The following is a 13,426-nucleotide window of genomic DNA, read 5'->3' as shown; positions in this document are numbered from 1 at the left end:
ACAGGAGCTGGCTGAATCTTCGAAAAGACTGACGTGCATCAACACGCACAAATGTTCATATACCACAGGTGCCCTTTCGGGATTCACTCAGCTTCAGCCATTTTCCAGAGAAACATGGAGAGTTTGCTGAAATCGGTTCCGCGCACCGTTGTGTTTCAAGACAACATCCTGATCACCGGTCGTGAACAATTGCACAACCTGGAAGAGATTCTAAGTCGACTAGATAGAGTGGGAGTTAGGCTGAAACGCTCCAAGTGTGTTTTCCTGGCGCCAGAGGTTACATTTTTCGGGAGAAAGATTGCAGCAGACGGCATCAGACCCACGGACTCAAAGACAGAGGCCATCAAGAATGCACCCAGACCACAGAACGTGATGGAACTGCGTTCATTCCTGGGACTCCTCAACTATTTTGGTAACTTTCTACCGGGTTAAGCACTTTGCTGGAACCGTTGCACATGTTGCTACGTAAGGGTGACGACTGGGTTTGAGGTAAATCTCAAGACAGCTTTTGAGAAGACCAGAAACCTACTTTGTTCTAATAAGTTACTTGTACTGTATGACCCGTGTAAACTTTTAGCGCTAGCTTGTAATGCATCTTCGTACGGGGTTGGCTGTGTGTTACAGCAAACCAATTTATTGGGCAAACTTCAACCGGTTGCATATGCGTCTAGAAGTCTATCCAAGGCTGAAAGAGCCTACAGTATGGTTGAGAAAGAGGCGTTCGCATGTGTATATGGGGTTAAGAAAATACACCAATACCTATTTGGATTTCGGTTTGAGCTTGAAACCGACCACAAACCGCTCATTTCGCTGTTTGCAGAAAGCAAAGGTATAAACACCAATGCTTCGTCCCGCATCCAAAGATGAGCACTAACATTGTCGACCTATGACTATGTTATCCGCCATAGACCAGGCACGGAGAACTGTGCTGGTGCCCTCAGTTGGCTGTCATTGCCCACTACCAGATGAAAATGGCGCAGCCCGCAGACTTGCTTCTGGTCATGGATGCTTTTGAGAGCGAGGGGTCATCTGTCACTGCTCACCAGATCAGGACCTGGACCAGCCCGATCCTGTGGTATCACTTGTAAAAAGTTACGTCCTCAATGGGAGCTGGTCGGCCGTTCCTGGGGAGATGCAAGATGAAATTAAACCGTTTCACCGACGTAAAGATGAAATGTCGGATTGTCTCTTATGGGGTAATCGCGTGGTTTTGCCAAAAAAAGGCAGGGAAATGTTTATACGCGACCTACACAGTACTCACCCAGGCATAGTCATGATGAAGGCTATAGACAGGTCGCATGTTTGGTGGCCCGGCATTGACTCGGACTTAGAGTCATGCATACACCAGTGCAACACGTGCTCACAACTGAGCAATGCACAAAGGGAGGCTCCATTGAGTCTGTGGCCATGGCCCTCCAAACCGTGGTCCAGGATCCACGTACATTTTGCTGGCCCCTTTCTCGGAAAGATGTTTTTAGTTGTAGTGGATGCTTACGCTAAATGGATTGAATGCATAATCATGTCATGCAGCACATCCACTGCCACCATTGAAAGCCTCCGGGCTATGTTCGCCACCCATGGCTTGCCCGACGTCCTTGTCAGTGACAATGGACCGTGTTTCACCAGCTCGGAATTCAACGAGTTTATCAATTGCATCAAGCATGTCAGGTCTGCCCTGCTTAAGCCCGCATCCAACAGTCAAGCGGAATGGGCACTCCAAACTAACAAGCAGAGCTTGAAACGCGTGACGGAAGGCTCCTTGCAGACCCGGTTATCTCGGGTTCTGCTCAGCTACCGGACGTGACCCCACTCACTCACTGGGGTTCCCCCGGCAGAATTGTTAATGAAGAGAGCACTCAAAACCAGGCTCTCCCTAGTCCACCCCGATCTAAAGGATCATGTGGAAACCCAGCGTCACCGGCAAAACATGTACCATGATCGCACGGCTGTATCGTGTGACATTGATGTCAACAATCCTGTGTTTGTCCTGAATTGTGGTCATGGTGCTAAATGGGTTGCTGGCACTGTCTTGGCCAAGGAGGGGAATAGAGTGTTTATAGTCAAACTATTGAATGGACAAACGTGCAGAAAGCATTTGGATCAGACAACCAGGAACAACCTGAAGAGGACATCATTATCATCGATCCACCAACACACACCCAACCAGCAATCGACTTCGCTGTCAATCAAGAGGATGAACCCACCATTCCCAACAGGCCTGTCAGACCAGCCATAGTGCAATGCAGCAATGGTCTGACCAACTCACCCATGCCAGAGTTTGAACTCAGACGATCAACCAGGGAGCGTAGGGTACTGGATCGTCTCAACTTGTAAATAATTGGTATCAAAGACTTTGGGGGGAGTGCTGTTATGTATGTAAACATTGTAACTGTGTAACTGTGAGGGCGCAACTGTTGGAGGCCCAAGGGTCACCTGCCCAAGGGAGTATAAAAGGTTGTCTGCCATGCTGCTTAGGCACGCTGGAGTTGTATTAAAGAGACGAAGGTCACATCCGTTTTAGCTCACAGTACTCTGTCTTGTGGAGTTCTTCCATACGTAACACCCCCCACCAGAGGAAATTGTTTAACTATCCACTCTATCAACTCCTTTAATAATTTTGAACACCTCAATTCGATCGCCCCTTAACCTTCGATACCCGAGGGAATACAAGCCTATGCAACCATCCCTCATAATTTAACCCTTTTAGCCCCGGAATCATTCACACATCAGCGTTATCCATCCAAACTGACGGATAAGTAAATGGCTCCTCCACCAGCTGTTGGTATTGGGTTCGGTGGTACCGTGAGTGTGACCCTCACCCCGTCTATGGTCTGTAGAGCAGCTGGACAGTAGGTGGGACAGGACCGCCAACCTAGACCCAACCTGCGCCGTATACCAAGGGTTCGACAGCATCAAAGAACTACACAGGGGCAAGTGAAATACTGAATGGGTTGGAAAAGTTACACAGCCACCTCCTTCAACAAACGACATGCACTCGTTTAGGGCCGTTCCCATTGCAAAGACCTCCCAAACCGTTTTATATGAAATGTGCAGGTGAAACATACCATATAAATTAAAACAACACAAGCGGCAGGTCGGGGCCATAAAAGGAGAAGCGTGGCGGCCACGACAGGGAGCAGCGCGAAGAGTGACATCATCAAGGTCCAGGTCGCTGATTGGAGCAGGAGCAGGGTTGCAGCACCGCTGTGTGCCTCTGGGCATATTGGTGGCGCTATTGCACTAGCACACGGGCGCCTTCGAAACCTGTCCATTTGTGTTGTTCAGGGGTCAGTTGATTTTAATTATTTTGTGTGTAAATGTCGCTTATTTACTCTGAAGGAGCAGGAGGAGCGAGAGACTGTGGAGCAACGTGATCGGGGCCCAGGAGAGGCGTGAGTTCGGGGCCAAGGGCACAGGCCCAGCCCACACTGCGATATGTGTGCGCACAAGGTCCGTGCAGCAGAGCTGGTCTCCAGTCGTCCTGGTTAACCCTTGCCACTGGACCAAGACCTAGCTCTGTCAAGCCCGTGTGGTGGCTGGTGTGCAACGGTCACCCCACATTAAAAAAATCCACCCACAGGCATCTTCCACCCTTCAGGATGTAGTTCGGGATCTGGAATATTAGGTCCTTCATTGAAACACCTGGGAACTCATCCTATTTTGGCGTGGAAGTGAGTCACCCTCGCCTCGAGGCACTGCCTATGATGACTTCTTTACTTCTGGTGGCCGTCATTGTTGGACCAAGAGGATACAAATCCCCTTCCTTCAGAGTAAATAAACGTTATTTACACATAAAATAATTAAAATCAACCTGACCCCTGAACAGCACCAATGGACAGGTTTCGAGGTGCTGCAGTACCACTGGGAGCCCGAGGATGGCGCCCGTGTGCTAGTGCAATAGCGCCGTCAGTACGCCCAGAGGCACACAGCGGTACTGCAACCCGAATTTAAGCAGCTGAACTTCAGAAATGCTGAAAGGTGAATTGAAAGAGAGTTGTAGAGTGCACCAATCGTGGGCTGTCAGTTCGGTATTGGGCGGTGCAGCTGCACCTTCTAAGCAGGAAGCGGTGAAGAGGTTTGTCTCATTTTCATTGTCGCAGTTTTGAGGGAATAGTAATACCCAGTCCACGTGCTCCAGTGGATCCCATTGGCGTAGGAAGGATGAGCCCCCTTTAAGTAGAGGCCGTTGAGGTTGGCTGTGTGACACGACTTGTACCAAAAGGCCCCCGAGTTGCTCTGTGCACAGTTTGTGGGACCCTGGTGATTCCTGTCGAACGTGCTGAACTTGTGTCCATTATGATAGGCAAGTGAGTCTCCTGCAAACAGATCACACAAAGTCGGTCGGTTAATCACAAACCAAACAGCAACAACGCACCTCATTTTAACCCCGATGCAATTTTTATTCCCCCTCCCCTGCTTCAGCCATTCGTCCCAAGTCTTCAGATCGGTAACTGTGGATGGTGTCAGCCGGTTGTTCAACCACGGGAGGAATCACAGCCGTGCCTGCACCTATCCTCACTCACTCATAGTGTCAGCCGTGGCTCAGTGGGTAGCACACTTGCCTCTGAATCAGAAGGTCGTAGGTTCAAGTCTCACTCCAGGGGCTTGAGCACAAAAAATCTAGGCTGACACTCCCAGTGATGTACTGAGGGAGCGCTGCACTGTCGGAGGGGCAGTACTGAGGGAGCGCTGCACTGTCGGAGGGGCAGTACTGAGGGAGTGCCGCACTGTCGGAGGGGCAGTGCTGAGGGAGTGCCGCACTGTCGGAGGGGCAGTACTGAGGGAGTGCCGCATTATCGGAGGGGCAGTACTGAGGGAGTGCCGCACTGTCGGAGGGGCAGTGCTGAGGGAGTGCCGCACTGTCGGAGGGGCAGTACTGAGGGAGTGCCGCATTATCGGAGGGGCAGTACTGAGGGAGTGCCGCACGGTCGGAAATGCTGTTTTTCGGATGAGACATTAAACTAAGGCTCCGTCTGCTCTCTCAGGTGGACTTAAAAGATCCCATGGCACTATTTTGAAGAAGAGCAGAGGAGTTCTCCCTGGTGTCCTGGGCCAATATTTATCCCTCAATCAACATAACAAAAACAGATTATCTGGTCATTATCACATTGCTGTTTGTGGGAGCTTACTGTGCACAAATTGGCTGCCGTGTTTCCCACATTCAAAAAGTACTTCATTGGCTACAAAGCGCTTTGAGACGTTCAGCACTACATTGTCAGCCTAGATGTATGTGCTCAAGTCCCACTCCAGGGACAACCGACAACCTTCTGACTCAGAGGCAAGAGTGCTGCCCACTGAGCCACAGTTAGCACCCAGCTGAGGTGAACAGGGTTGCTCTAACAGAGGTCTCAGGGAGAACAAATACCTGCGCCTCCATCAACGAAGCCCAGCACATGCAGACTGTAGCCATTGTCTTCCGCATTAATGGCATTGGGTGACAGAGCAAACTCCTTGTACTTTGCACACACAGTCTGGTTCTCAAAATCTTCCAAGTCAATTCTCAGCTCATATTTCCTCCTGGCTGTTAGCAAGTGTATGTTCTGCAGACCTGCAGGGAATATAGACTCAGATTTATAAAAGGGAGACTTGTTGCTATTTGGCCATGGGAGAGCAGGGCTCAGCATCATCTCCGTCAGTAGTGTTAGCCGTGGCTCAGTGGGCAGCACCCTCGCCTCTGAGTCAGAGGGTTGTGGGTTCAAGTCCCACTCTAGGGACTTGAACACAAAATTCTAGGCTGACACTCCCAGTGCAGTGCTGAGGGAGTGCCGCACTGTCGGAGGGGCAGTACTGAGGGAGTGCCGCACTGTCGGAGGGGCAGTAATGAGGGAGTGCCGCACTGTCGGAGGGGCAGTACTGAGGGAGTGCCGCACTGTCGGAGGGGCAGTGCTGAGGGAGCGCCGCACTGTCGGAGGGGCAGTACTGAGGGAGCGCCGCACTGTCGGAGGGGCAGTGCTGAGGGAACGCCGTACTGTCGGAGGGGCAGCGCTGAGGGAACGCCGCACTGTCGGAGGGGCAGCGCTGAGGGAGCGCCGCACTGTCGGAGGGGCAGCGCTGAGGGAGCGCCGCACTGTCGGAGAGGCAGTGCTGAGGGAGTGCGGCACTGTCAGAGGGGCAGTACTGAGGGAGCGTCGCACTGTCAGAGGTGCCGTCTTTCGGATGAGACGTTAAACCGAGGCCCCATCTGCTCTCTCAGGTGGATGCAAAAGATCCCACGGCACTATTTCAAAGAAGAGCAGGGGAGTTATTCCCGGTTTCCTGAGGCCAATATTTATCCCTCAATCAACATTCGAAAACAGATTATCTGGTCATTGTCACATTGCTGTGTGTGGGAGCTTGCTGTGCACAAATTGGCTGCTGCGTTTCCCACATTACAACAGTGACTACATTCCAAAAGTACTTCATTGGCTGTAATTTGACAGCTGGGGTCCGGTCAACATCCAATTGGCCGGCTGCACGCCCAGAGCCAGCTCACCCAGAAATCCTCCGCAGGTATGGGTGCAGCACAGACCCATTTCTCCGCCCCGGCACAGGTCAGTTTTACACTTGCCCGCCAGGTTTTACTGACGGATGCCCCATTCAGCACTGTGGGAGCACCTTCACCACACGGACTGCAGCGGTTCAAGGCGGCGGCTCACCACCACCTTCTCAAGGGCGATTAGGGGATGGGCAATAAATGCCGGCCATGCCAGCAATGCCCACATCCTGAGAATGAATTTTCAGGACTGTATGGAAAGAGCAGGGAGGGAGTGGGACTAATGGGATCGCTCTTTCAGAAAGCCAGCACAGGCACGATGGGCTGAATGGCCTCCTCCTGTTCTGTTTCATTCTATGACAATTAACAGCAATGGTTCAACACACAACCCTCTAAGTTCCTACTCACCCAGCCAATATTCACCGTCCGCTGAGCCGAAACCCCGTTTATAATCGTCCCATCCTCTGTAGAAGTCCACAGAGCCGTCCTGTCTTTTCTGAAACATCTTGCGAACAGGAGATGGAGGAATTACTACACTTTGCCACAAATGCTCCCCGAATAGCTTCTCTTAAAGAAATCCAACAAACTCACATTTATATAGTGCCTTGCACAACCTCGGGCCATCGCAGAGCACCTTACAGCCAATGAAGTACTTTTGTACTGTCACTGTTGCGATGTAGGATACGCGGCAGCCAATTTGCGCACGGCAAGCTCCTACAGACTGCAAGGTGATAATGCACGGATAACGCTCCATGATGGAGCATTGGACAAACTGCATTCCTCTACATACTTCACAAAGAAAAGAATTAAACTTGTTGTCCGCTCACAGCTGTTGGACATCCTGGAGAGATGCATGTCGGACATCTTGGGACGTTAAGGGTTAACAGTCGAACCTCTCTATATCTTAAAGCAACTGGCTTACCAAGATATAAACAGGATGGTGTTGAAGTCACAAAACCTGGAAGTATTGTGAACAGTGAGGACGATAGTGATTGACTTCAAGGGGACATAGACAAGCTGGTGGATGGGCGGACACGTGGCAGATGAAGTTTAATGCAAAAAAGTACAAAGTGATACATTTTTGTAGGAAGAACAAGGAAAGGCAATATAAACTAAAGGGTACGATTTTAAAGGGGGGAGGGCATGAACAGAGAGACCTGGGGGTATATGTGCACAAATTGTTGAAGGTGGCAGGGCAGGTTGAGAAAGTGGTTAAAAAAGCTTACGGGATCCTGGGCTTCATAAATAGAGGCGTAGAGTACAAAAGCAAGGAAATTATGATGAACCTGTATAAAATACTTGTTCGGCCTCAACTGGGGTATTGTGTCCAATTCTGGGCACCGCACTTTAAGCAGGATGTGAAGGTCTTAGAGAGGATGCAGAAAAGATTGACGAGAATGGTTCCAGGGATGAGGGACTTCAGTGACGGGGATAGACTGGAGCAGCTGGGGTTGTTCTCCTTGGAGCAGAGAAGGTTGAGAGGAGATTTGATCGAGGGGTTCAAAATCATGAGAGAAACTGTTCCATTGGCGGAAGGGTGGAGAACCAGAGGACACACAGATTTAGGTGATTGGCAGAAGGACTGTGCATCAATAAAGTCTGCTCCGTACACTTCACGATAAAGTCTCGTGCTTACTCGAAACGTGTCGTCGGAAGGAGGTGGCTTAACAAGAGCTTGCTCATTTCCCTCATTGTGTCTCCGTCGACCTTCGAGAGGCCCTGTACTATTGAGCTTGAAGGTCTATGTCCATGGCTACTGTTGGGTATTATCACAAGGTATTACCACCAGAGGGCACAGCAGTGGGAGACTTGTAGGTTACCTGTACAGGTAGGTTGCCTGGCCCAGTATAAAAGGCAGACCACCAGGTGTGATTGTCACTCTGGAGTTAACTAATAGGTCACTACAGTTCAAGTACAACACACTGCCTGGTGGAGTACTAGAACATCTAAGGACACAACAGTCTATCTATTCGCAGTGACAATCGGAGCATCAAACCTTGCCTTGTATCTGTTACACTTCCAGCAAAACAAGATATTTAATTGCCTGAGCTGAGCCATACGGGAGTCTATCATATCTTATCCTAATTATACCGTTGGGGCGGTTATGCAAACAAGGGTCATATTTCTGTTGCAACGCCTTTAATCTGGATGCAAAGGTAACAATTTGTGTGTAAATGACAAACGAACTTCAATATAGATAAGTATGAAGTGGTAAATTTTGGTCGGAAGAATAAAGAAGCTACATACTCCGTGGAAAATGATTGGAAAACTGTGGTCGCGGAGCAGAGGGATCTGGGTCTTTTTTAAATTCGTTCCTGGGATGTGGGCGTCGCTGGCCAGGCCAGCATTTATTGGCCATCCCTAATTGCCCCTGGAGAAGGTGGTGGTGAGCCGCCTTCTTGAACCGCTGCAGTCCGTGTGGTGAAGGTGCTCCCACAGTGCTGTTAGGGAGGGAGTTCCAGGATTGTGACCCAGCGATGATGAGGGAATGGCCGATATATTTCCCAGTTAGGGTGGTGTGTGACTGGGAGGGGAACGTGGAGGTGGTGGTGTTCCCATGCGCCTGCTGCCCTAGAGATCACGGGTTTGGGAGGTGCTGCCGAAGAAGCCTTGGCGAGTTGCTGCAGTGCATCTTGTAGATGGTGCAGATACACAAAATCACTAAAAGTAGCGATGCAGGTCAACGAAGCCATAAAAATGCTAAATTGTCAGACTACTTGTCCGATGCCCAGAGTACTGGATGCGCAGAAATTTCTTTCAGCTAAATATTGGGAAGACCAAAGCCATTGTCTTCGGTCCCCACCACAAACTCCGTTCCCTAGCCACTGACTCCGTCCCTCTCCCTTGTCAATGTCCGAGGCTGAGCCAGACTGTTCACAACCTTGCTAACATATTTGACCCCGAGATGAGCTTCCGACCATGTAGCCGAGCCATTATTAAGGCCACGCAATTCCAACTCCGTAACATCCTCCCGTCTTCATCCCTGCCTCAGCTCCTCCGCTGCTGAAGCCCTCATCTTTGTTACCTCCAGACTTGACTATTCCAATGCACTCTGACCGGCCTCCCACATTCTACCCTACGTAAACTAGAGGTGATCCAAAACTAAGTGAACACCTTCAGGAGGAATGGGGAGAAGATTACAGAAAAAAAAACAATTCAAATAATGTAAGGCACCAAAAACTCACAGTCCATCCTCCACCATCGCTCTCCATGTCACAGTAAACATTCAGTGGATGGACAGGGCCGGAGGGGTAGATCTGGTAAACCCCACTTGAGCGGAATCCTTGGTGATAAATATCCCCACAATCCACAGGTTTGGTCTGCCAGGGCAACACATTGTTCAAGGTCCTTGGGCCTGTCCCTGTGAGGAATTAGCAAGTCATTACTGGAAAGGGTTATCTGGGAACAATCTTGTAATCACCACCTCCTTTGACTCCAAGTGGAACTTCCACATCTCTTTCATTGTTGAAGAACATAAGAAATAGGAGCAGGAGTAGGCCATACGGCCCCTTGAGCCTGCTCCACCATTTAATAAGTTCATGGCTGATCTGATCCTGGTCTCAACTCCACTTCCCTGCCCGCTCCCCATAACCCTCGACTCCCTTATCGTTCAAAAATCTGTCGATCTCTGCCTTAAATATATTCAATGACCCAGCCTCCACAGCTCTCTGGGGCAGAGAATTCCACAGATTCACGACCTTCTGAAGAAATTCCTCCTCATCTCGGTCTTAAATGGCGGCCCCTTAAAGCTGCCTTCAAGTGATTTTATTCAACTTCTTTTCCACGCACCCCCCTCAAGTCTATGCAAAGCCCAATTCCATCCAAGACGTGAATGGTGATCCCACATAGACCACATGCCCATATCTCGGGAGCCTATCAGCAAGGGCAGACATCGATGACCAGGTCCAACACCGCCTTCAGTGCGCCAGTGCAGCCTTCGGTCGCCAGAGGACAAGAGTGTTCGAAGACCAGGACCTCAAACCCAGCACCAAGTTCATGGTCTATAGAGCAGTTGTGATACCCGCCCTCCTATACGGCTCAGAGACGTGGACTATGTACAGCAGGCACCTCGAATCGCTGGAGAAGTACCACCATCGCTGCCTCCGCAAGATCCTGCAAGTTCATTGGCAGGCTTGGCGCACCAACATCAGCGTTCTCGCTCAGGCCAACATCCCCAGCATCGAAGCATTGACCACGCTCGGTCAGCTCTGCTGGGCGGGCCATATTGTCCGCATGCCCGACACGAGACTCCCGAAACAAGCGCTCTTCTCCAAACTACATCACGGCAGACGAGTCCCAGGAGATAGAGGAAACGCTTCAAGGACACCCTCAAAGCCTCCTTGAAAAAATGCAACATCCCCACTGACGCTTGGGAATCCCCGGCCCAAGACCACCCAAAGTAGAGGAGGAGCATCCGGGAACATCTTGTGTCTCCTCGCCGGGAGCACGCGGAGGCCGAGTACAAACAGCGGAAGGAGCGCACGGCAAACCAAGTACCCCACCCACCCGTCCCTCCAACCACCGTCTGCCCCACGTGGTGAGAGAGACTGGAGGTCCCACATCGGACTCATCAGTCGCCTGAGAACTCCTGTTAGTGTCATCCTCAACTCCGAGGTCTTCCTGAGACGCCGAAGATCCCACTGTTGGAAAGGTTTCTCTCTCGCACTCCGTTCAAATACAGGCCTGTCCTGTGGTCGGTGATCACTCTATCCCCGCTCTCACTGACCCTGCTCTCTCTCTCTCTCTCACTGACCCTGCTCTCTCTCTCTCTCTCTCTCTCTCTCTCACTGACCCTGCTCTCTCTCTCTCTCTCTCTCTCTCTCTCACTGACCCCGCTCTCTCTCTCTCTCTCTCTCACCCTGCTCGCTCTCTCTCTCTCTCTCTCGCCAACCCCGCTCTCTCTCTCTCTTTCTCTCTCACTGACCCTGCTCTCTCTCTCTCTCTCTCTCTCACTGACCCTGCTCTCTCTCTCTCTCTCTCTCTCACTGACCCCGCTCTCTCTCTCTCTCTCACCCTGCTCGCTCTCTCTCTCTCTCGCCGACCCCGCTCTCTCTCTCTCTCTCTCTCTCTCTCTGACCCCGCTCACTCTCTCTCTCTCTCTCTCTCTCACCCTGCTCGCTCTCTCTCTCTCTCTCGCCGACCCCGCTCTCTCTCTCTCTCTCTCTCTCTCGCCGACCCCGCTCTCTCTCTCTCTCTCTCACTCTCCCTCGCCGACCCCGCTCTCTCTCTCTCTCTCTCTCTCTCTCTCTCTCTCTCGTCCTCGCCGACCCTGCTCTCTCTCTCACTCTCCCTCTCTCGCTCTCTCTCTCTCGCTGATCCCGCTCTCTCTTTCTCTCTCTCTCTCGCTGACCCCACTCTCTCTCTCTCTCTCGCTGACCCCACTCTCTCTCTCTCAGTGACCCCGCTCTCTCTCTCTCGCTGATCCCACTCTCACTCTCTCTCTCTCTCTCGCCGACCCCGCCCTCTCTCTCTCTCTCTCTCTCGCTGACCCCGCTCTCTCTCTCTCGCTGACCCCGCTCTCTCTCTCTCGCTGACCCCGCTCTCTCTCTCTCTCTCTCTCTCGCCGACCCCGCTCTCTCTCTCTCTTTCTCTCTCACTGACCCTGCTCTCTCTCTCTCTCTCTCTCTCACTGACCCTGCTCTCTCTCTCTCTCTCTCACTGACCCTGCTCTCTCTCTCTCTCTCTCTCTCTCACTGACCCCGCTCTCTCTCTCTCTCTCTCTCACCCTGCTCGCTCTCTCTCTCTCTCTCTCGCCGACTCCGCTCTCTCTCTCTCTCTCTCTCTCACTGAACCCACTCTCTCTCTCTCTCTCTCTCTCTCGCCGACCCCGCTCTCTCTCTCTCTCTCTCTCTCTCTCGCCGACCCCGCTCTCTTTCTCTCTCTCTCTCGCCGACCCCGCTCTCTCTCTCTCTCTCTCTCTCGCCCTCGCCGACCCCGCTCTCACTCTCTCTCTCGTCCTCGCCGACCCTGCTCTCTCTCTCACTCTCCCTCTCTCGCTCTCTCTCTCTCGCTGACCCCACTCTCTCTCTCTCGCTGACCCCACTCTCTCTCTCTCGCTGACCCCGCTCTCTCTCTCTCTCTCTCTCTCGCTGACCCCACTCTCTCTCTCTCGCTGACCCCGCTCTCTCTCTCTCTCTCTCTCTCGCTGACCCCGCTCTCTCTCTCTCTTTCTCTCGCTGATCCCACTCTCACTCTCTCTCTCTCTCTCTCGCCGACCCCGCTCTCTCTCTCTCTCCGACCCTGCTCTCTCTCTCTCTCTCTCTCTCTCGACGACCCCGCCCCCTCTCTCTCTCTCTCACCGACCCCGCCCCCTCTCTCTCTCTCTCTCTCTCTCTCTCCGACCGCGCTCTCTCTCTCTCTCTCTCTCTCTTTCGCCGATCCCACTCTCTCTCTCTCTCTCTCTCTCTCTCTCTCGCCGACCCCGCTCTCTTTCTCTCTCTCGCCAACCCCGCTCTCTTTCTCTCTCTCGCCGATCCCGCTCTCTCTCTCTCTCTCTCTCTCTCTCTCTCTCTCGCTGACCTATCAAGAAAGACTGGATTCACTGGGCTTGTATTCACTGGACGAATGAGAGGGGACCTCATAGAAACGTTTAAAATTCTGACGGGTTTGGACAGGTTGGATGCAGGAAGAATGTTCCCAATGTTGGGGAAGTCCAGAACCAGGGGTCACAGTCTGAGGATAAGGGGTAAGCCATTTAGGACCGAGATGAGGAGAAACTTCTTCACCCAGAGAGTGGTGAACCTGTGGAATTCTCTACCACAGAAAGTTGTTGAGGCCAATTCACTAAATATATTCAAAAGGGAGTTAGATGAAGTCCTTACTAATGTAAATGTAGATTCTTTTCTCTCAATCTGGTTCAGCAAAATTACTGAAACGAATACCGTTTGTGATTTGAACAAGGCAAGCTTTTATTTAAAAAGCAAATCCCGATCGGGGACCTTATCAGACAGAAGG

At 51.6% G+C, this 13,426-nt stretch overlaps 1 protein-coding gene across 1 annotated transcript; it reads right to left on the bottom strand.

Annotated features, from left to right (window-relative positions):
- Positions 1-4,053: 4,053 nt before the first annotated feature.
- Positions 4,054-9,699, bottom strand: LOC139256579 (microfibril-associated glycoprotein 4-like). The gene is made up of 4 exons (XM_070874247.1): positions 9,658-9,699; positions 6,881-6,977; positions 5,366-5,548; positions 4,054-4,316 (listed from the first exon to the last, which is right to left on the bottom strand). The coding sequence occupies exons 1-4, from the start codon at positions 9,682-9,684 to the stop codon at positions 4,054-4,056; spliced, it is 570 nt and encodes a 189-aa protein (XP_070730348.1). The 5' UTR covers positions 9,685-9,699.
- Positions 9,700-13,426: the final 3,727 nt, after the last annotated feature.

Source organism: Pristiophorus japonicus, unplaced genomic scaffold, assembly GCF_044704955.1.
Source record: "Pristiophorus japonicus isolate sPriJap1 unplaced genomic scaffold, sPriJap1.hap1 HAP1_SCAFFOLD_735, whole genome shotgun sequence".
In the NCBI taxonomy this organism is placed as follows: domain Eukaryota; kingdom Metazoa; phylum Chordata; class Chondrichthyes; family Pristiophoridae; genus Pristiophorus; species Pristiophorus japonicus.
Note: the sequence above shows the minus strand (reverse complement) of the source record. Positions and strands in the feature narration are given on the sequence as shown.

Excerpts from the sequence above, each read along its gene's own strand:
- LOC139256579 (XM_070874247.1), bottom strand. The coding sequence starts at position 9,684 with ATGGAGAGCGATGGTGGAGGATGGACT. Across the intron at positions 6,978-9,657 it reads GCGATGGTGGAGGATGGACT|ATGTTTCAGAAAAGACAGGA; the intron begins GTGAGTTTTTGG and ends CCTGTTCGCAAG. Across the intron at positions 5,549-6,880 it reads GGACGGTGAATATTGGCTGG|GTCTGCAGAACATACACTTG; the intron begins GTGAGTAGGAAC and ends TATTCCCTGCAG.